Source organism: Pagrus major, chromosome 22 (genome assembly GCF_040436345.1).
Source record: "Pagrus major chromosome 22, Pma_NU_1.0".
In the NCBI taxonomy this organism is placed as follows: domain Eukaryota; kingdom Metazoa; phylum Chordata; class Actinopteri; order Spariformes; family Sparidae; genus Pagrus; species Pagrus major.
This window is the reverse complement of record NC_133236.1, coordinates 29,306,766-29,330,210: the sequence shown is the minus strand read 5'-3', so window position 1 is coordinate 29,330,210 and position 23,445 is coordinate 29,306,766. Positions and strand designations below refer to the sequence as shown.

Below are 23,445 nucleotides of genomic sequence, written 5' to 3'. Positions count from 1 at the left end.
CTGCATGTCTACACACATGAATGGGGTAAATCATTAACCCGCTGCTGTGTAGAAGTGGGTCAATTCCCGCTGGTGGTTCTTCCTTGTAGCCATCCAACCTCAGGAGGCCGGATCTGTCTATTGAAATCGGCAATTACAAATTGTGGTTGTCAATTCATATATGAGAGAGGGACTACTGACTATTAATCCTAGTGTTACTTTATTCCTACATATGATGTGATATACAGTAATTATTCTATGAGCAGAATAAAAATCCTAATGCTACTGAAGGTCCATCAAGTGAGACCGGCTGCAGAAATCCAATGTGGACTCAAAATGGTCATCGCCAGCAAAGTACTCCTCCATTCTCTGATGAAGACGGTGCGATACGGGCAAAGCTCAGGGAAAAAAACTAGTGAGTGGATCTTAGATTCAAATATTTTGTTAAAACTAATAAAATCAGAGTCCTACCAGCACTACAGATACATTTGTAACAGTAACTACCCTCACATGTCACCAAATCCATCAGACCAGGACCTACAAATCCTGAGTCCAGACCCAGCCAAGGCCGACAAGTCTCGAATCAAGACCAACAAGACCAACAAGGCCAACAAGTCCTGAGTCAAGTCCTGAGTCAAGTCCTGAGTCAAGACTGGGACTGAAATGTAGCAGTTTATCTTTAGAGGTTATCATCATGTCATGTTGCCTGTGCTGTGACTCTAAAGAAAACATGTATGTGCACCTTTATACCTGTTGCAATCATTAAACATAAGGCATTAAGAAATTTCATTAAAATGTTTTTGTTTTTTTCTAGAAACTGTGAATAATTGACTGTGTTTCTGGATGGGATTTTTCACAGAGAGTACTCGGAAAACCTGGAACGGAGTTATTGTGTGAGTGTGTCTTTGGACTGTTTGCCTGCTGGAACTGTTTCAGGTTTAACGGAGACGCCTTGCAATGTTTAAAAAGGTTCATGAGGTTTATAGTGACTTTTCTATACATGCACCCTTTGTGGGGTTTGACCAGACTCTGACTACTAAAATTGTCAGGCACCGTCCTGAGTGGCACCCCAGCAACTTTCAGTCAATCTGCTTCAGTGCACCTAAATGAAAAAGTTGGGCTCACCAGTGCAACCAGTGTAAAAAGTTAGTGTCGAGCCCTGTTAGCAAAAAATAAAATAAAATAAAACATGCACTGCTAAATGACTAATCTATAAAAGTTGAATGGTTTTGCATTAAACAGATGATAACGTGATGAACTAGTGTGTGAAACTGTTTGCAGCTTACCGGGGGTCTCCTTTGCTTGTGTTGGTGATGGCTGGATGCAGAACGGTCTGGCTCCCCTCCATCTCCACCACACATTTTGTCTTTAGTTCTTTTTCTAGATTGGAAGAGAAGTTAATAAAGTTAATGAAGTTAATGAAGTTAATGAGAAAAGGGACAATAACATACTAACATGAAAAACAGGCTCTTCCCTCGGTACAGGACTGCTGACGGGTGAAGAGGGCTTACTGTGGTCATTTCTGTGAAATGTACAGTGAACAAAATGGCTTTTGTAAAAGGGCTCTCAAATACTTGTAATGTTCTGTTCAAGTGGTGTAAAGAGCATGTCGCACTGATCATCATAACTTTCCTCAGTAGTCACTGACACAACTGTCATCACAGGACAACAGGTGGCATACACAGAGTGTGTGTGTGTGTGTGCCAGCTCCTCGTGATCATAACACCAACAGCCCAACATGGAGCGGCAGGAAGTAGGTTTATTAATGATGATTCATCCAGGACTCGCCTGTGCAAACATTACAACCAGTTGACTGCTCCCTGAGCAGACGCTAAGGAAAAGCAGGGTCGCAACTTCTCTTCCTCATTCCAACCTCGAGCGTAAGCTTTCTAAAGGCGGAGACAGCCCTGACGCTTCCTGCTGGAGCAGGGATCATGAGTTCCTCCACACTACATGTTGAGAGTTGTTGTTCTGAAATTAAAGGGAAGTTTAAGGAAGTTTGTCAGCTTCAGTCCTGCTCAGCTGTTCAGTGAAAGTGAATTAAACATGTCACAGTACATTCATTATAGTCCCCGTTCTGTCAGGAAGTGATGTCACCGTCCCTTCCATATTTTCACATTTCCACTCCCACGCCACTGCAGCCAAAACTTTTCCAAAGTGGGGCAAAATAGACCTTTTCAGAGGCTGACAGGGAAAACAAACCCTGGAAAACACTGGAATGAAGCCTCTATTGTTTGCTGAAAACTACAAATTAACGCAGACTTCACAAACAGAGAGCGCTGCAGTGTTGATAAGTCCCTTTGGAGCTGGGTAGAGTCGTTAAAAAAAAACCTTTGTTTGACCAGTGAAAAACAGACTAATGAGTGGCTGCTTGGTGAAAACTTCTATCAGTGACTGTCACAAGGCGTGTGTGACATTACACTCACCTCTCCTGTTCATTGGTCGCACACGAACTGCGACCTTTACATTGGCAACATTGAGGCTGTTGTCGTCCATGGTGCCACCTGACCTGCAGCGCATGCATGAATGGAAACAAGTCAAGACAATTACCCTCTGTATAATAATAATAATAATAATAATAATAATAATAATAATAATAATAATAATAAAAATAAAAATAACAGCACCTTTAAAAACAGAGTTTACAAAGTGCTTTGACAATCAAGCAAAGATCAGGAAGACAATATTACTGAATAAGCACTCAACAGTTAAGTCAAACACAAGGAAGTCTAGTCTACGGTGAGTTAAAACAAGAACAGGACATAAAATGTGAAACATAAAAAATCTAAATGAGTTATTACAAGTTAAAGAGTGAAAGTAATAAAACAGGCAAAATCACAGAAAAGGAAGGGAGGGAGAATAAAGGGAAAAAAGTTAAATAAATAAAATAAACTGTATGTACTTAAAAATGACATGGAAGCTATTGGAAAAAACTGCTGAATTTTAATTAAAAATATTCATAGAAAATAGAAGAAGCAGTAAAATGTAATAAAAAGGGGTGTGTCTCATTTGTCCCATTTAGTCACACAATTCGGCATTGGTTTGGAGTCACTGGGCCACACGACATGGAAGCTATTGAGAAAAAACTGCTGAATTTTGATAAAAACTGCTCATATACAAAAGAACAGGCAGTAAAACTTTATAAAAAGACATGTGTCTTATTTTTCCCATTTAGTCACACAATTCGGCTTTGGTTTGGAGTCACTGGGCCACATGACATGCTGAATTTTCATAATAAATATTGATATAAAACAGAAGAAGCAGTAAAAATCCATTAAAAACAGGTGTTCAGATCCCGAATTACACCTGAACGCGTCCATGGATTCAAGTGTTTCTGACTCCCGCTGCTCACAGACGCTTTAAATACATAAATAAATAAATAAAAAAAGACAGAAACGAGCTAAAAACAACTGAACATGTGGAGACGAGCTGAGAACAAACCGTGTGAGACGCTGCGCAGTTGTTTCCCCGTCCGACGCGCGGAGGCACCTTCAGGGACCGCACGGCAGCAGCAGCTAGCCCGGGACGCTAACGAGAGCTGGAGGACAGCGAACACAACACGGGTCAAATACGTTCATATCGCCCGCGGATCGGCGCGTCTGACCCGGGTACAGCGCGCCGCGTGACCCCGCTGTGTCCCCGCAAACACTTACTGCTCACTCCCCGCGGCTCCGCCACCTGTTGCGTTTCCCTGAAACTTCCCGCACGGATCGGTCAAGCCGTGTCACCCCGCAGCTCAGGGGATTTACCGAGAGCTTTGCCGAGCTCTCCAAGTCGCGCTCAGCTCGGCTCGGCTCGGCTCGGCTCACACTTGGACTCCTTTTGCTTTGGGAAGGGATTCAGCGCCACCGCGTGGATCCGTAGACATTACAAGTCTGTGCTTTTCACTCAGAGGAGGGAGAACAAACTAAATATCCTCACGTAAAACTGATTAAACTGATATAAAAGCGGTGAAAAAACCCGGAAGCGTTTGGAAATGTAAAGTTTAATACGGGTGCGGGGAAAAGGAGCGTTTACGCCATTTTACGACAGTTTCGAGCGCCGTACGGCAGAAAGCCGTGTGTCGACGCAACGTGGAGTTGTTTACTATTTCTGACAGCCTGTCGACTGTAAAGCACTGATGTAACTCCTCAAACCCACATCCTCCTGCTGGAAACCGGACTAGTGTGCCTGAAGAGAAGATGGGGAAGCCAAAGAAAAAGAGTGAGTGTCTGACAAAGTGTTTTAAAATGTCTAAAAATGGCTTTTCTAAACTGCTAATGCGCTCTGTAGCTTGTTGCTAATGCTAACTACAAGCCTGTCTCCGTCTCATAAGACGATCACAGAGATGTAACTGTGTGTAAGAGCTGAACTGTGTTTCTGGTTTGGTCTTGTTTTGAAAACACTACATGCTAAATACACAACTCATCCCGTAACTGGTCTTACTGATGACACGTGTGTTATCTACACAACATTAGCTGCACAAGGAGCATGCGAAGGTGGTTTAAAGTGGGATGACATGGAAGCTATTGGAAAAAACTGCTGAATTTTGATAAAAATATTCATAATAAGTAGAAGAAGCAGTCAAATTTAATAAAAAGATATTTGTCTTATGTGGCCTGTGTAGTTACACAATTCGGCGTTGGTTCGGAGTCACTGGGTCGCATGACATGGAAGCTATTGGAAAAAAGGCAATTATCTTATTAAAATATTAGTTTTAAAGTAAATACATAACACATTAGCAGTCAAATTAAGTGTGCTACATGAGATCAGTTCAGTGTTATTTTTTAAAGCTAACTTCATGGTGTGGAACTGGGTGTCTTCATTGAACTACTCTCAAAATGTTGATGTTTCTGTATTGATTATTGCTTTCTGTCAGGTGATCTCAGCCGGGCTGAGCTGATGATGATGACCATTGCTGATGTCATCAAGCAGCTGGTTGAAGCCCATGAAGACGGCAAAGACATCAACCTCAACAAGTACGTCTTCACCAGTATAGACATTCAGCTCCTGGGAATCGTTCACTTGAATTCATACTACACACTACGTTTTATGGATGGAAACTCGTGTTGTGTACAGATTATATACTTCATGTCTATGTTTTAGTTCATCTCTATTATATCCAGGATTATAAATGATTCAGAAGATGCTCTCTTACTTCCATGTATAGTCTGTGCTGTTAATTCTTCTTCTTCTTCTCTGTTTTCAAAAGAGTAAAGACAAAGACTTCAGCTAAATATGGACTTGAAGCCCAGCCTCGACTGGTTGACATCATCGCTGCCGTCCCACCACAGTACCGTCGTGCTCTGGTGCCCAAACTAAAGGCCAAACCCATCCGCACTGCCAGCGGGGTACGTAGCACTCGAGTTCCTGTCTGTCACGCTAACCTGGGGTCAGCGGTTTAATGCTAAGCTCCGTCAGGCTGTAAGCATACAGTCAACAGACGTTTGAAGTAATATCAGACTAGAAAATGAAGTCACAAGATGTAACTTTCCTGCAAGACGTGTAGTGTGATTGTCTCATCTCATGGATGTTGACCTCGTTTCTTATCCTGATAATTATAAAACGTCACAGGGTGAAAGTTTTATCAGCTTTATTTTGTGTTTACACTGATCTTAAATAAAGAGATAAACTAAAACGTACTGAAAGAGACATGAAAGGGATTACATTTAGGGAAGTTTGAACATTGGGGCCAATAAAAGCTACATTATGACCAATTTATCACTCAAGAAAAGAAGAATCATACAAATATTTAATTCTTCTGTCTCCATCACAGATCGCAGTTGTGGCTGTGATGTGCAAACCACACCGATGTCCCCACATCAGCTTTACAGGCAACATCTGCGTGTAAGTGCAGCTTTGTTTTTGTTTTGTTTTGTCTTTTTGCAGATCAATAATTACATTTTTTTAAGATTGACTTTCGATATTTTCAACTTTAGATGTGACCAGAATAAGTTCATGTTAATTTATGGAATATAAATATAAGTAAAAGGACAAAAACTCCAGTAGAGTACGATGGAAAACCCTCAGGAGGGAGTTTAGTTTGCACTGAAGGTGTTTTGTTGCACTTTTTGTGACATATAAATTGATTTTTTATTTTTCAATGGCAGCTATTGTCCTGGTGGACCAGACTCAGACTTTGAGTACTCCACACAGTCTTACACCGGCTATGAGGTAAGCTAGTTTCATTCTACCACAGTTCTTAAACAAGGCCACCATTCTGTTGTTTTAGAGGCGTTTAGGTGTTTTCTGGTTGAGATTGTCTCTGAATAAAATGTGCTTACCTCTCATTAAATTCCCCCGACTGACTGTGCTGTTGTCCATTACTTTGATATATTACTCACTGTTATTGCAGCAGCTTTCGTCTAGGCCTGTCACAATAACTACTTTTTTTGTTGAATGATTTATTGCCCTAGAAATAATTGCAGTAAACAATATTATCTTAATTTTGAGACCATTTTATGTCACTGATGTTTTGATAGTATAATTGCATTATAATACAAGTATACCCTTTCAAAGAGCAATGGACTTTTAACTCATAATATTCACACATTGGAATTGTGGTATGGTATATACAATAAGTCGATAACGTAACTTTTTGTATTTGTGTACTTACTTTGTCATTACTTACAGTCAGTATCCAATTTCTCAAGTCAGAGCAAAGTCAAGCCAACTTTGTTTTGGGGCTTTTAACTGACTTTAAGGACTGGAGGCCTAAAGATGAATTATTATTATGTTTGTTGTGAATCACTTTCATCCCTCTTACCGATAGCCAACGTCCATGAGGGCAATCCGAGCACGTTATGACCCCTACCTTCAGACCAGACATCGGGTTGAGCAGGTCAGTGTAACTCTGCAGTGAACACACATTATTCTTTGTCTTTTTAACGGCCCCTTTAATTTGGTTGCTTTGCTTTAATATTACCATTTCACAAACAAATCCATTTAATCTGGTGGCTTCACACATTTGTTTTGGTTTACATGGTAACATGTTGCTGAACCTGCCAGATCCCCAAATCAGCTTCTGTGCAGTTATAGTCGACCACTGATGATATATTCAGCGTTCAGTAATGAGTGTCGTGGCTTTGACTCGCCTGCCAGGACCCGACCCAAATTACACCATTATTTAGAATGATGGCCACATTAGTCAGATGCAGCGGAGCAAAACCGTTCATTAAAGCAACAGTTGATTCTGCGCTCATCTTTTCATTGAGTTTTGGCTATTGGAAGTCAGTTTTTGTGCAGTTACTGCTTAAAGTTAAATTCCAGTTTGTTCATTAGAAGATATCAGGATCAACTGTAATAACTTTGTCATACTTTAATTTACTTTTTCTGTTTTTAACTGTACTCTCAATTCCAGCCAGTAAAATGTCTCAATATTACCAACTTGCAGTGTTACCTGTTGTAGAAAGCCTTGTGTGTGTGTGTGTTGTGTGTGATGTGCAGCTGAAGCAGCTGGGCCACAGCGTGGACAAGGTGGAGTTCATCGTGATGGGCGGGACCTTTATGGCTCTGGCCGAGGAGTACAGAGATTACTTCATCAGGAACCTACACGACGCCCTGTCAGGACACACGTCCAACAACGTGGCCGAGGCTGTCAGGTACAGAGCAGCTCAGGGCTTCATCCTACAGGTGTCTCCCACCTGTGTCCCATTACAATGACGTGTCACACTACAGACACTGCTGTGATGTTAAATTTGTTCTGTTGGCTGAACAAAACAAGCACTTGTCACTTTGGGCTCTGGGCAACTGTGACAGCATTTCTCGCTGTTTCCAGAACTTTTAAGAAACCGAAACAAATCAGTGGAGAAAATAATCAGCAGATTAATCCACCATGAAAATAATGAACACACATTTAAAGCTCAGATTTTATTACATCTTTTTTGAGCATATAAAAATGCCTGGTACAGAACAACAACATCATCGGCAGGTGCTACAACATCCACAACATCCAGATGGCAAACATTATATATTATGATTATTGACGGGGGTCCTTTCACAGAACTGCATCACTTGTTTATACTGCAAGTTTACATGCAATCAATGCAATCTTACACAAAAGAGTTCAGAATGAGCTCCGCCTCAACCAACTACATCAGCAAAATCCTGCCTTTACATTAATGCACGAGTCATAATGATCTAATGCTCTCATATATAATGGCATCATAGTCACAGGGGGGCATTGACTACTTTTACTTTTGATACTTTAAAAGTAATACTTTACATTTTCCTTATTATTCTTTCGTACTCTACAGAGATGGAGTTTAAGGACGTGGGGACTCATTGTGGGCAGTTTCAGATGTGCAACTCATAAATTAAGTGATGTTATTTGCTGAATTTAGTCATCATATTTTCAGTGCAGGACTTTTACTTGTAACAGAGTATTTCTGCAGTGTGGTCTGATGGTGGTTATTTGTGCGTTCATCTCTTCTCACTAGGTAATCCTATTCATCCCATGTGTTATAAAAAACACCTGCCCGGTACCATATGTTGAACACTATTCTCCACCAGAGAGAGCTGTTCTACCATTTGGTTTTTTTCTCCCCTACATTGAGTCATGTAGCTTTCATCTTCTGCAGGATATTTTAACCCGCTGCCAGCGACTCTGACAGTGAGTGACATCATCCAGATTTACTTAAATCACCTTGAAATAAAAAAAAGTATATGTGAGGTATAAGGTCTCATTTTGCAAGGCAGTGTGGGTGTTTTTAATTAATTTGTGGGTTTTGTACAATTAATCATTGAGTCCCTAAGTTAAGTCTATACATACACATTTATTTATATATACATATACATTTTTCAGAAAGCTGTATATAACAGCCATCACCATTTACATGAGCATAAGAAGACATTTTATTTATTTCTTGTTTTGTCTGCCAATAGATCAGAACGGAAAGATACAGAATTTGCAGTGAGACAAAAGAGAGAAATCTGTTTTACAACAGATGTTTCTAATCTTTTCTTGATAAATGACTTAAAGAATTGCCAGCCATCTCCGTTCTGTGTGTATTGTGCAACATGCAGAGTATTGCACCATGTTGTTATCAACATTCGCACCTTGATGTGTTTGCATTCACGTCACTCCACCTTCTCACCCAACATCCTGTAGGAAGCTCGTGTGATGATAATCTCTGTATATTAAAACCATTGAATGAACCCATTCAGGACTCAGTAGGAACATTAGCCCGGCCGCTCTCTATTACTCCTCCTCAGTTACTTCCATTGATTTCTCACTTACAGAGTTTAGACTGGCTTTGAATGAAATTGGCAGGTGCATCTGCTCAGTATGGATGAGTAGCAACTTTTCAGATGAGTTGGAAAGGAATGAAAGTTGGAGTAGAAATAGCCATTTGTTGAAGACGACATACAGACAATTTGACCAAATAATGGCTTTTTCACAGGGCTGAGGCTGTTTGTTTGTCAGCGGGGGCTCTTTAATTCCCCAAAGTCCGATAAGACCCGAGAGACCAGTGTGTGTGTGTGTGTGTGTGTGTGTGTGTGTCTATACCCATTTGTTTGTGTGTGTGTGTGTGTGTGTGTGTGTGTGTGTGTGTGTGTGTGTGTGTGTGTGTGTGTAGGCTGAATTTGGCCTGCTCTGCTATCAGCATTCTTCGTTAAGATGCTGTGATTGGAGTAATCGTGGCGGCTCCTGCCTCGTTTGTGGAGGGGAGGGCACTTGGTTTGACAGGGGACAGCTCTTATCTCCACTTCCTTGTGTGTGTGTGTTTGTGTGTGTGAGTGTGTGTGTGTGTGTGTGTGTGTGTGTGTGTGTGTGTGTGTTTGTGATATCTGTGATGTGTGTTTGCGTCTCAAAGAAAGCGTGCGTGCATGAAGCTCACGTCTGTGTTTTCTCACTGTGCTCTCTCGGCTCGTGATCTGATCACAGCGGCGAGATGCCTCCAGATAATCACCTGAGATAATAGACTTTTTATTGATTCATCTCATACAATCTGATCATCCTCTGTGGAGCATAAACTCCTGTAATTGGTGTAAATCAGCCAGCAGACTGTAAAAGATGGACATTTATTGCCAGCAGATACAGAATCTGAAGGAATATTAGCTGGCGTGAGGAGAGCCGATGGTCACTGGAGCAGCTGGAGTGGAGCAAATGACAGCTGGCTGCTGTGGCGGGACGAGTCGCGTCTGTTCGCTCGGTGCTGTTTTGTTTTGCGATTTTTTTGATCAGTGACTCAAATAAGTTTAGAAGAAGCAAACTCAGACTTGATGAAGGTCAGAATCTGTCTTGAGATGACAGGGATCATAATAAAGTCACTGACTACATCTGGCTGTTTCTTTTACAGCTTCACAGCCTCTTCAGTCAGAAAAGCAGGATAATAGTTTTCATTGAAACAGTTTTAATGAGCCTCTTGACACACGACACACAGTTCAAACTGCTTTTTTATGGACAAATATGTTTATGGAAAGATATTTTGTGCTTAGTGACACGATGTGCAAACATATAAGCACTAATTCTGCATTTTATATCTGATAAACAACACAAACAATTTGCCCAACCGTAATACATGTATATATTAAGTCTTCCTTTTTAAATATTGGGTTGAAAGAGGACATTAACCGGCCCATCGCTGCTGCAGATACCAATATTAGGGAGTAAAAACTTCTGATATCGATATATCACCTAATATTCTTTAAATAGTAATGTATATGTCCCTCGTGGTTGATCTCTCAAATCAATGTGCAAATGCTCGTGCACAGCTGACACATTTTGCTCAATCCTCCCCCCGACCACCACCACAGACCGATGAGTAACTTAAGCTCACATTAACTGTTGTTGTTGTTCTTTTGCCAACACGGAGCGAAACAAACCGTGAACACGACATCAACATGTTATCACCAGTCAGAATGTATTAATAACTGAATCATTTCCGTGTTTAACCTGCTTCTGACACAAAGTCAACACTCATTAATGTCCCATTTCATATAGTTTTGTTCTCATCTGTTTGCCTCACTGTGTAACTGTATCCTTAATGTGAGGTTAGTGTTAACAGTCTAGATAATGAGCCGTGCAAACTCCCAGCATGTAAATTGATGTTGCTAAATGATCCCAGTGTATAAAGCACTCCTACATCGGTTAGACTAAATAGTTCAATTAAGTAAACCTTATTGCATCCAAGCAGGAACGATATGAAGATATAATGAGCAGAAGTGAAATAAACAGAGCTGACTGAGACCGTTTCCTCCTGCAGGTACTCTGAGCGCAGTAACACCAAGTGTGTGGGAATCACCATCGAGACGCGACCCGACTACTGCCTGAAGCGACACCTCAGCGACATGCTGGGCTACGGCTGCACCCGGCTAGAGATAGGAGTCCAGAGCGTGTACGAAGATGTGGCCCGGGACACCAACAGGTCAGTCGGTCAGGGTGGAGCGAAGTGACGGACGGAGATAAGAAGGCGTGATGTGATGTGAGCCGGGCTGATGCTGTGTGATGACAGATTACTGAACCTTCAGGCTTTATAATTTAACTGTGTGTATCTGTGTGTGTGCATGTGTGTTTCCCCCAGAGGCCACACGGTGCGCGCTGTGTGTGAGTCTTTCCACCTTTCAAAGGACGCCGGCTTCAAAGTGGTCGCCCACATGATGCCAGACCTGCCTAACGTGGGCATGGAGAGGGATGTGGAGCAGTTCATCGTAAGCATTCACAAACATTTCTTATTTTTTAACGTTTATACAGAATTCTACTTTGAGCTGGTCGTCTCTGGTCTCTGGTCTGGACATTTGTATCACCACACAGCTGTCCAACAGGGTTAGCATAGTTAAAAATGATTTGTTGTTGTAATAGTGGGTTAGTTTGAGTCGCTCAGGGGAAATTTTCCCCAATAAGTGTTTTTATAATCAGGTTTACTTGATTTCAATCATTTAATCATGGTAATTTTAATTAGAAGTTACCCTGGCGTACCATCGTTGTCCCCACAGAATAGCATTGTGCTCCTAAAACTAGTAATTATTATGGGTGTCCTACACTGTAAATAAACCGTAATATACGGTGTGCATAGCATTAACTGTAGAACTGATTGAGTGAGTCATTGAGTGGTGGTCGGTCAGCGCCTCGATGATATTTCTTTTAGATTTGTATTTAAAAAAGAAAAAACTTATTTAAAGGAGCAATTTGGGAGAGAAAAAGTTGAAGTAGGTGATTCATGAGAAACAAAGTGAGTAAAAGCTCCAGACTTACAATAATACCAGTAAAGTGATGCACCGAGTCGATCGTTAAGTTTATTGTTTGTGACATTAGTAATCATGTCTCTTCCTTTGCTCGGCGTCAGGGCGTGTCGTCACTACTTATCTCAGAGTGGTATAGTAACATGTAGCATCTAAAGATAGAAACGGAAAAGTCGTGACAGTCTCAACTGTGATGTGACTCAAATCCTGTCAGATGTCTCTCAACAGCAGGCTCACTTTACAGCTCTGATTGGAAACACAGCTATGATGTGAGGTCGCAGACGCAGACGGTGCTCCTTCCCGTCATGGCTGACTGTAGGATGTAAATGATCCCTCGGTTTGAGGCTCATTTGGTTTATTTTTACATCGATAAAACAGAAATCAAGTGATTGAAAACACAACAAAGGAAGAGAAAAGATGTTTCTAATTAGTTCAGGTGAGACTGACGCACCTCCTGTGACTCTTCTCAAAATATGTCACTCATTATTTCAAAACCAGCAACAGTTATTCCTTTATTTTTTATTGCTGTTTCTGATTACTGGCAGTGTGGTGCTTCACAGGGGCTTTGCATTACAGTGGGGCTGTATGCAGGTGAACAAGTTAAAAACCTTGATTTTCTCTGTAATGAGCTCAAAATGAATCAAGCAAAGACGACAAAAAGAGACGGAGCGTTCAGGTGCTCAGAGGGGCTCACCGATGAAATTAATGTATTTGACAGTTTTAAACGATTATCTTCTTTCAGTTGTCGTCCTGTGTTCACACGAAGGAAAACTGAGCTTTTCAAAAACAGTTTCATTCGTGGAGACACCAAAAAGAAATGTTTTTTTAATGTGGACATGACAAAACACGTCCGGCTGCTAGTGTGACTTTTGTTAAAATATGCTCTTTTTGCGTAATTGCTAGACGATAGATGATAGCACTGCAAAAACTAAAGAAATCTCACCAAGTATAGTCGTCTTTGTCCAATTTCTAGTAAAAAAACTACCTCATTACACTTAATATAAGACACAATCACTGAGAAAGTAGCATTTCAGTTTAAATCTGCGCAATAAACACATTGTCTTCATTGTTTCTAACCGCTGTCGTGTTTATGCTCTCATTAAGAATGAAGATGGAACCAGGAGACGGTTAGCTTAGCTTAGCATAAAGACTTTAAGTGGGGGAAACAGCTAGCTTAGCGCTGTCTACAATTAAACAACCAGCCTACAGCCATGCTAGCAGTTCTGAGAGGCTCTACAGATTAAAGGTAACATCAGTGGATAATAAAAGTGGATAATATCTCACCGTATAGTAATTTCTTTGATATAAACATGATAAGATAAAGCTGCCATTGCTCTCTGGTGGACAAACTACCTAATGACTCTTTTCTTAATGTACCTGAACCATATCTGTCCATGCTGCAGTGTGTTGTTAGTTATGGGCCGACACAGGCTGATGTAGCTTCAACACGCGACCACTGAATGATGTATCGGTTAGACTGGGATTAAAATACATTATACGGTGATCAGCGAGGGGCAGGAAAGACAGAATGGATGTTTAATGAGCCGAGACTCAGCAGAGAAACCAAAATATCTCCCCGACTGCCGACCACATGTCAGATGTGATTCACAGTTTTGTTGTGTGATCACTGAAAGAAGATTTCACCGTCGTCTTAGTTATTTCTGTGTGTTGTTGTTAGCGATGAAGGTGTTCAGGACACCTCTAATCTGCTGAACATCAGCAGCTCTGAGTGCTTCATTTTCTACAGAAAATAAATGTGCGCTGTGGAGGAAGAGTGTGTGTCCTCCTGCAGATTTGTTACATTACCTCTGTGTGTGTGTGTGTTTGATGGTAATGTGGAGGGCAGCAGGTCGGCACAGTGAGAGGAAGCAGACTAAATGTGTGTTCGGCCCTCAGAGTCACTTTCTTTGCTTTCGTCTAACGCTTCCTCCCCTCCCTGCATTGTATTTCTTTGTTTGTCTCTGCTGTCTTTTCTCTCCCAGTGAGCCGTCTCAATAATTTCTCCCTCCTGTCTCCTTGTTTGCCTCGTCTCCCTCATGCTTTACTCGTGTCTCTATTATCTTTCACTTTATCTTTTTTCTTCTCCGCTCGTAACTTTTCACTCGACGCTTCTCTTCTGTCAGACCGTCTTTCTTCTTTCGGTCCTTCCTGTCACTATCTCCTCTCCTCCCGTCTCCCTCTCAGCCTCCCTCCCCTCCTCTCTGATCACACTGACATGTTCAGATGATACAGCTCGTACGCAGCTCCCCCTTTGCTCCTCCTCATCATATCTAATCTTCTGTGTCACGACTCGTGCTGGTGAGTGGGGGGGGAAAATATGCAGGTTCTTAAACATCTTCGCTCCAGGATCCAAACTAAGCATCTGTGGATTTTTCCTGGGATCCATAAAAATTCAATGCTACACTTTGAACACAGGGTGCAGCTCTAAAGGAAGTCAGGAAGTGGATGTAGAGGAGAAATATCAGAAGAGATGGGGAGGATTTTTTAATTGGACCTCAGAATCACGGGGCACATTTATATTCTGAACAAGTTAGTGTAAGTCCAGGATGGTACCGCCACCCGGTGGAGTTTTGACCACTCGTATAGATGTGGAGGAATGTTGTAATGAGCGGGTTCCTACTCTGTTTGTGTCGTGCACACAGATGAGATGCACCATGAAGCTAAGGCCGGTGGTGGTGATGCACAAAGAAGCTTAGTGATGTAGCTACAAGGCAGAGAAGAAGAAGGAGAAGACAGCAAACATGATATAAACTGTGCGTGTAACAGTCATTTTGTGGAAAAACATTCATTTGTATTGATTTAAAGATGTTGTATTATTTATGTGATGACCAACACTAAGAAGATAATTTGCTCCATTCACAGCTCTTCACAGGTAAACTTATTTTGATAAGGTGGCATCTTCAGCCACAGCCCTGAGAGATACACGCTGAACTACCCACCCAGCAGCAGACAGCAGGCAGACTAGCTGGTGAACGTAGTGGAGCATTTGGCCTCCAAAGAGCCGGATAATTCCCACAGGAGTTGGTAGAGACTCAAAAACAGAGCTAAAAGGAGAGTGAACATTGGACTTGAATTCATCAGGTGTCCAGAAAAACAACTTGAAACGATTGTTAATGTTGCTTTCTGTCTGCTGGGTGTGTAGAAGCAACACCTCAGACGTATCAGCCTTTTAAGATGATGATACATCGGCGTATAAGATGAGAAGATTTGAACATTTATGTTTAAGTTTCATGAAGTGTAATATTTAATCAAAGGCAAACTTCTGTAGGTGTAAACATGTTTAAAGTTCCTGTTTGCGGCTTTATTAACTGGTTGTATTGAATATGAATTTGACGCAGGGACACAGATGATGAGTGGGAACACATAGTTTGGATTATTATTAATGTTAAAGATGATAAAATAATAAAGATAAAGATCTATACATGAGGGGTTTAAGGGGAATAAAACAATTTGTTGAGTGGATGAAAAAGTCGGTCTGAATATTTGTTATCTTGAGTCTGAGCGAAATACTCGAGGTTATAATTTTAGCCATAATTGTGCAACCCACTCACGCTGCCCTGTGACCCGTCCACGGATTAAGAAGGAAAAGTGTTCTGACCGAATGAAGCTCATAGATTGTGTTTGGCTGCAGTATCCATAGAATATATATATATATGATGAGAACGGGAAGCAAATGCTGCAAATATGATGCAAACAGCAGCTGAGGTTTCAAACAATGTCCGTGAAAACGAGAAACAACAATTCCCTTCAGGCCGTCTCAGTGCGCAGCTCTTCTGGAAGCAGGGATCTCTTGATATTCTTTATTTTTTATTTATTTTTGTCTGTTTGCATTCATCACATTTATTCAATCATGCGTCTCTTTCATCCGTCATCTGTTTGCTTGTATGTACTTTTCCTGGTCAGCCTTGACGAAAGAACAGTTCAGGATCGGCAGGACGCTGAGGGGCAGCAGCAGGAGAACGCTGCATCCTCCTCGCGTCTATCGTGGCTGTCCTGATAATGAAATTCGATTACAACTTCCTCCCAGCCTGAGATCCTCTCTCACTTATCTCTCTTGTACAGATGCTCCCCGTCCCAGGGGAGGCATCCTTAACAGGGTTCCTCTCCACCGACCAACAGGAGCTCTGATATGTCATCCAAAATGGTAGAAGGTGAAAAATTGGCATACAGTCTCCTTTTTTTTTAAGCATTGTTATTTTGTCAGATCGACTCCCCACCTCCCTCCCTTTAGGTTTAGCGCAGGGCCGTGTGGGACGTGTCCTCCTGTGATTATGAGCTGTGACGAGAGGGAGATTGTGAGATACTGATAATGCGTCCTATTTTAGAAATGTGCCTCGATTCCAGATCTTCACGGTTTTGATCATGATATTCAGCACAGGGGGGAGGAGGATGACTGGAAATCCCACTGATTCCCTTCACTGCATTAAACTAGACACCAGAAAATGTTGCATGGAGCATGGCGGTGCTGTCTGCTGATATCTGCTTTATTCTCAGCGGATTTCTGCTTTTACGTTTAAGTCAGTACCTTTTACAAATGGACCTTTTTTATTAAGGGTTCTGAACCTTTTCGTCGATGCTGTCTGGGCGTGTGAGAAAAGCCATGACGTGACTGAAATAAACTCTGCGGGTATTTCTTTACAACCACTTTTATTTCCTGTCACTTTTCTCTTTTTCTTACTTTCTCTACATTTAAAGAAGCTACACATCTGTCTAGGTAACACTGCAGATACGGCCGTGTGCAGTAAACTTCATTCATTATAAAGAGTAATAAAACAGATAATTCATTGTTGCTGCTGATGCTTAATTACTGTGCGTTAAACTTCAGATTTTGTCGGGGACGCCAGTTCAGAAGACTAATGAGAAACAAACTTTAACAGTGACTCTGGTTTTGTTCTGCTTTAAAGGAACAGTTCAGCCACACATTAAAAATCAGTCATTATCTACTCACCTCCATGCTGATAGAAAGACAGGTGAGCTTCTGAAGTCCACAAAACATTTCTGGAGCTTCACAGTAAAACAGTGCTGCAGCATTGTGCTAAACAATGGATGCTGATGGGGACTATGGGGGAAACCATAGGGGAGACTAGCGCTCTGGAAGCCTTGAGATCCAAAACTGAATTTGAAAAGACATAATTTACACCTTCTGTGTGCGGTGAAGCCTTGGCATTCACTCCAGACAGGGCACGCGCTTATGCTTTTAGCTTAGTGAAGATCTTTGCTTAAAGAGACTTGGATTTACACCAGATGAGCTGTGTGGAGCTATTTTAGGGGTCAACCCTGTTTTCTATGTTTTAAAAGTCCCCATCTACTTCAGGTTGTTTGGGGAATGTGTGAATGCTGTTTTGCTGTGAATCCAGGAATGTTTTGTGGACCACTTTCCATCTACATGGGGCGAATAGATAATGAAATTTTGGGTGAACTGTTCCTTTAACATGTCCGGACCGAGCATGGTTGCCCAAGAAAGAGAAAACTGATTAACGCTCTGATTTGTTAAATGGGTCTCTGTGTGTCCTGCAGGAGTTCTTTGAGAATCCGGCGTTCAGGCCGGATGGTTTGAAGCTGTACCCGACGCTGGTGATCCGAGGTACGGGTCTTTACGAGCTGTGGAAGACGGGCCGGTACAAGAGCTACACGCCCAGCGCCCTGGTGGACCTGGTGGCCCGAATCCTTGCACTGGTGCCGCCCTGGACACGAGTGTACCGTGTGCAGAGGTGAGATGATGAATGGGTCGGATGTGAGCCTTCAGTGCTGTTCTTTGCTCTCCAGCTCTGATACGACTGATGCTAAAGCAGCAGCTACGTTAACGTTCAGCTCCTCGGCAGGCGCTTCTCTCGCTGGTTGTCTCCTCTGAACCGGCCTATAGCTGCAGTAATTCCTAACAAGCACATGGCTTGATGGCTTGAAGCCTGGCAGGATTACATCATCTCACGAATCCAGCTGCCTCGCAAGTTAATTCAGTTTGGGCACTAAAACCTGTTAAATTATTCCAGAAGAGATTGAAAGTTTCCTCCAGACGTTTCCTTTAAGTGACCAAACAACCAGAGTGATTTAAGGTGTTTCAACAGAAGAATTGTTCATGTTAGGGCTTTAAAATATAAGAGTTAAATTAGATTAGCAGTAAGTTAGCTGAAAAGTATGTCTCATCGTTTTTTTTAGTCTTGTCTGATGTGAGCTTCTTGTGCGTGTGCCTCCGTTTAGGAAAGCCCTCGGCTCTTCTCCTGCCAACAGGAGGTCTCCTATACCGCACTAAAAGTTCCCAACTCAGAGTTTCCTCTTGAGATCTTTTCACAGCTGCTCAGAGACACTTTTAGTCAGGAACAAACATTCAACTCTTCTTGCATCATGTTCTCTATCACACGTCTTTCCCTGCTTCCTGTTTTTGTACCACCTATCAGGGACATCCCCATGCCGCTGGTGAGCTCCGGAGTGGAGCACGGCAACCTGAGAGAGTTGGCGCTGGCCAGGATGAAGGACATGGGCACTGAGGTGAGACTCGAGGGCTTCTCCTATTAGACTGAAAACCACCGTGTCAGCTTATTTCCAGTGAGGGAGCTAATAGACTTTCCCAGCTGGGATGTGATCCAAACGGGTAGCGCAGTACTCAGGTGGTGGCGGCTGCCAACAGGACAAATGCTGACTGAAGAATCTGCATTCATTGCTATGAGAGAGTAAGATGACAGATTACAGAAGCTGCCACGTATAGTTAAGGACTGTTGGAGTGGAGGACTGGAGCTCGCTCCCCTCCACGCCTCGCACATTTATTGAATTTATGGAGAAAGTCGATGGAGCAGGATTCATCCAGCATGAAAACACCGGGCCGGGGTGCACCTAACAGGCTCACCACACAGTATATGAGGCAGAAGACCACCTGACAACTTCCATCAAAACAGCCTCAGGATAAAAAGACCAATCAGAAAACACCTATGGGGTAAAGAGCCGGGCGTTTTCAAACCATCAGGCAGAAATAACATCAGGCTCTTCGCCCAACACCACCATTATTAAAAGTTTCTGCGTGGGTCTGCTTCTGTTCTCAGTTCATTTTTATCACATTATTCATCCGTCATCACTTATGAAATCTCTTTTACAGACTGAGCCGCCGCAGCGATGTTTTACATTTTACTTCACATGTTGCATCTCATATTCTCCAGACTGCATCTTATTCAACCACTGAGGTTTTCAAAACTTTTCCAACCAATGCAACTTTCACAAATATGTTTCTTAAGGAACTGCAGTTCATCAATATAAATGAAAGCTTTTAAGGTTATTCAGCCCTGAGATGAATTGTCATGACCCACAGCTACCCTGGTATCAGCAGGTGCAGCGTAATATTACAATTTCCAGAAGTCTGTTGGCAGCGAGCGACTTTGTGCATTTACAGCGCAGCCAAACAATCTGATTTCATTCTGCACACGGCGCAAGTACGTATATAGACAACAGCAGGACACGTGGTTACCTTGTTGAGCAGTTGGAGGTGTGCTGACTGTCACCTGGAGCGTTTCATCTAACAGCCCTCATGGCTGCTCCTGAATGTTTCCTCACTGCCTGACACTCTGCAAGTCATTTTGTTTTATAGAAACATTTTTGATTATCACCGTCAGCACTAACGTCAGTGTCTCCTGTGACTGTTTCACAATAAAAGCCACCATGAGTTATGCCAGTTTAACTCTGTTTAAGTGAGGCAGCAGCAGGACATGTGGGTTAGCCTTAGCAGTGAGTTAATTTAGCTCGAATACGCCTGTAGAGCTGAAAATAAAACAAAAAAACAGTAAAACTGGATTTCGTTCTGCGTCATTTCCTGTGAATCTCTTGTCCGTGTGAAGGCAATTTAAATCTAGTGCGGTGGTGGCGGACCCTGCCGCTAACAGTGAAAACTACTATGTTGAGATTTAAATACACTGAATGGCTGTTGACAGTAAATAGTAGTAAAATGTGGTTTAGTTTCTTGGAAATCTAAACAAACGATGTATGTTTCATACTTTAAACTGCCTTCAGATTAACGTTAGTTTTTGAGTTTCTAAGCAGGTTTGATATGTTTGAGTGTTTCTCTGTGTGCAGTGTCGAGACGTGAGGACCAGAGAAGTGGGCATTCAGGAGATCCACCACAAAGTCAGACCTTACCAGGTAACGGACAGCATCCTGGAGTCGTATCGCTCAGTACACTGATAGTCTTAAAATACAATCAAATGCTGTTTTTTGTGTACAACCTCTCCATACACTGACGAAGACGTGTTTGTCCTCAGGTGGAGCTGGTGCGGAGGGACTACATGGCCAACGGCGGCTGGGAGACCTTCCTCTCCTACGAGGACCCTGAGCAGGACATCCTGATCGGCCTGCTGCGTCTGCGTCGCTGCTCTCCACAGTCCTTCCGAGCGGAGCTGAAAGGAGGCGTGTCCATCGTCCGCGAGCTGCACGTGTACGGAAGCGTCGTCCCCGTCAGCAGCCGAGATCCCAGCAAGTTCCAGCATCAGGTGGTTACGCCGTCATACACACACTCAAGATATGACGTATTTACCCAAACACTTAGACGCCTCTACCTGCTGTGAATCTGATTGTTTTATCTTCGACTCTGTAAGACATCACTGCCGGCCTGTATTTTCTTAGAGAACAGAAAAAAAGACTGAGATTAACTACAAACGTGTTCTGAAAAATGATTTCACAAAGTTAAACTCCCTTTATTTCCTCCTTTCCCTGCTTCTCGTTTAGGGTTTTGGTATGATGCTGATGGAGGAGGCGGAGAGAATTGCCAGAGATGAACACGGCTCAAGCAAATTGGCTGTAATCTCAGGTGAGGCACAAAACAACATCATTTCTCCTCTCCTTGCACGTCCAATCAAATATCTATTTCAGACATAGATCAGAGGTCTCAGCCGCTCACATCGCTGCTCTCATCGCTCTGAAATGGCAGATTCAGTCACAGTGGGGCACGACGACTGCAGTTTAAAAAATCAAGAAAGAAATACTCCAGGAAGTCATTTTGTTGTGGATGGTGCAGAGCAGCACGATGTGAACACACAGCACAGCACCACGAAGCTGCAGCCAGAGGCGGATGTTGTTTTCAGAAGTTAATTAGTACGATGATGATGGAGGCAGAAAAATAGTTTTTTGAAGCTGTTTATATAATTGCCTCATGATGATGCTTTTTCAGTCTTAATTCTTACTGTATCTTACAGTGTGAACGGTCACATCACATCCCGTTTACTGCCGGCGGCGTTTCAAAAATAAAACATAAAACAGCACTTGTGCTGAGAGGATTTTTACGAGCTGTGGTAAAAGGACACAAACCAGCAGAATAACAGGTTATAATGGACCCAACTGGTGTGTGAAGGTGTGTGTGGTTGTTTTGTAGGTGGTGTCATTTCATCAAGGTAAACACAGCAGATTTATACGTCAATGCAATACAATGAACACTCGTTGAATTAATGTTAAAGTTAGAATAGTTCATTCACATGTTATGCATCATTCTGGTCTTGTCGTGTGGCTGCTCGAAGTGTTTACTCAGCAAATTGACAGTGGACTGATGTGGTTCTGACCAAAGACCCAAATGTGAATTACCAGCGAGGCCTGGGCGATATGACACCCCTTTTATACATGTGTTGTGATTGTTGTTGAAGTTTTTAGTTTTTCCACCAGTGGCTGTGACACTTTGAATACACTGAACACCTTGTTGTCTTCTCTGCTGTGTTTTGCAGGTGTAGGAACGAGGAACTACTACAGGAAGATGGGCTATGAGCTGGAGGGACCGTATATGGTGAAGGACCTGTATGAACCCAGAAATGACTGAACCCGGACCGTGTCTTATCTGGACAGCAGATGCATCGGCACAAATTATTTTATTTATCAAGACGATGTTCTTGGGGACACAGTTTCTGCAGTTCTTTCAGTGAAACTTTCCAGCATCGGAGGAGATAATAGTTGGGTTGTTCTCACAGTCCCTGCTTTTTATCTAGTTGTAACTCCTCCCACTTCATGTAGATGAGGGGAAGGTGTGACAGGGTGAAAGGATGAAAGTAAAGTTACTTGGGAAGAAGACAAAAACATTCTTTTGCTGACGCGTTAAAAGAAAAGTTTCCCTTTCCCACCAACAATAGCATCTTAGCATTTTTAGCTTCCCATATTGAAACAACTGGGTGCCACCAATGCCTTACCAGCTAACTCTGTATCAGCGAGCCGTACTGATGCGGCCCGACAAGAAGTGAGAACGATCCTGCGGAGACATTTTTATTGTATTCACGCCTGTATGTCTAGGTGTCTCTTAAATAATTTGTGTATGTTCGTCCGGGATGAGAAACCTGTTCAGCATCACGCTCTGAGTTAATCATGTTTATGTCGCAATTAAATAGAAACCCCATTATGAGCCAAGTATTCATTAATGGTTGGCAGTGGATGAATGAACAGCGGGGAAACGTCCTCGCTGGGCAGCCGTTGTGTAATTGCTCAATTTTGATTTATAGGGCAGGAAATTGAATATTAGTGTTACATAAATTGCTTTTTAAAGCCCCACAGTTAATCCTATTTCTTGTTTTTCTGTCATGCATTCTTAGGCTTCCTGTATTCTGGTAAATTCCAGATGTTGTGCACATCACTTGACCATTTTTTGTCTCAGAATAAAGTCTGTTTCAGATTGTTCGTGTCCTGCTTTGTGAGAGAAGTTCTTGATTTTGCAGAAAAGACATTTCAATAATTAAACCCTGAATGAGAGAATAGCCAAAAAGGTCAAATCATACGAGTGGTTCCTGTAATGTACTCCCCAATGTCAAGGGTGTCAGCCCTCGCAGGAGACCTCTGACGATTGCCCTATGAGAGTGTTTTACTGGCTCATTTGATAAAGCTTTTCCAATTACGTCCTCATCAGTTACCTGTCCTTTCAGCGCTGACTGAATGCTGTGTTCAGTCACACTGTTCCTGGAAAGACTTTGTCATTTGAGAAATAGCGGGCAATAAAGTGCCAAAGGCTCATGCGACGACCTATGTCTCATATAGATTTCCAACCGCACGGGAGCGATTGAAGCTGAGCGGCCATGCGTAATTTCCTGGATGCGGCCCCTGTGTCGTGACTCTGCTGTGCTGTGCTGCGCTGTGTGTTGGTGTTGCAGTCCTGACGCATTGAGGAATAGGCCACAATCAGGCTTTCTCTCCACGCCTGCTCACTCCCGCTATCAGTTGTGAAATCTGAAAGGACTTTTCTGTCTGTGGCGAGCTGATTCGTGCTGTAGAGGAGGCAGAGTCGGGTCTAATCTTCACTGCAACATGAGCAGAAGTGTAGCAAGTTCAGTTAAACTCTGCTCAGGTGAAGGTTACACCACC

The 23,445-nt window shown here is 42.5% G+C and overlaps 2 protein-coding genes across 4 annotated transcripts in view; one reads left to right on the top strand and one right to left on the bottom strand.

Moving 5' to 3' along the window:
• The window catches only part of LOC141017586 (kinesin-like protein KIF13B), a 38,559-nt gene extending 34,847 nt beyond the window's left edge, over nt 1-3,712 (bottom strand). For all 3 annotated transcript variants that reach the window (XM_073492283.1, XM_073492284.1, XM_073492285.1), the window contains exons 1-4: nt 3,633-3,712; nt 3,421-3,517; nt 2,406-2,488; nt 1,266-1,359 (exon numbers count right to left, since the gene is read on the bottom strand). In XM_073492283.1, the coding sequence (XP_073348384.1) occupies nt 1,266-1,359; nt 2,406-2,475 (164 nt within the window). In that variant the 5' untranslated portion in view covers nt 2,476-2,488; nt 3,421-3,517; nt 3,633-3,712. The remainder of the gene's footprint in view (nt 1-1,265; nt 1,360-2,405; nt 2,489-3,420; nt 3,518-3,632) is intronic.
• A 60-nt stretch (nt 3,713-3,772) lies between these two features.
• Nucleotides 3,773-22,767, top strand: elp3 (elongator acetyltransferase complex subunit 3). Its single transcript, XM_073492287.1, has 15 exons — nt 3,773-4,182; nt 4,838-4,937; nt 5,171-5,309; nt 5,735-5,805; nt 6,069-6,132; nt 6,731-6,799; nt 7,405-7,559; nt 11,166-11,327; nt 11,484-11,610; nt 17,659-17,852; nt 18,537-18,627; nt 20,197-20,262; nt 20,382-20,609; nt 20,845-20,926; nt 21,831-22,767. The coding sequence occupies exons 1-15, from the start codon at nt 4,161-4,163 to the stop codon at nt 21,920-21,922; spliced, it is 1,662 nt and encodes a 553-aa protein (XP_073348388.1). The 5' UTR covers nt 3,773-4,160; the 3' UTR covers nt 21,923-22,767.
• Nucleotides 22,768-23,445: the final 678 nt, after the last annotated feature.

What these genes read in the sequence shown, in the direction of transcription:
- elp3 (XM_073492287.1), top strand. Translation starts at nt 4,161, where the DNA reads ATGGGGAAGCCAAAGAAAAAGA. An exon ending in CGAGTGTACCGTGTGCAGAG is followed by an intron (nt 17,853 to 18,536) that starts GTGAGATGATGA and finishes ACCACCTATCAG; the next exon opens with GGACATCCCCATGCCGCTGG. An exon ending in CAAATTGGCTGTAATCTCAG is followed by an intron (nt 20,927 to 21,830) that starts GTGAGGCACAAA and finishes TGTGTTTTGCAG; the next exon opens with GTGTAGGAACGAGGAACTAC.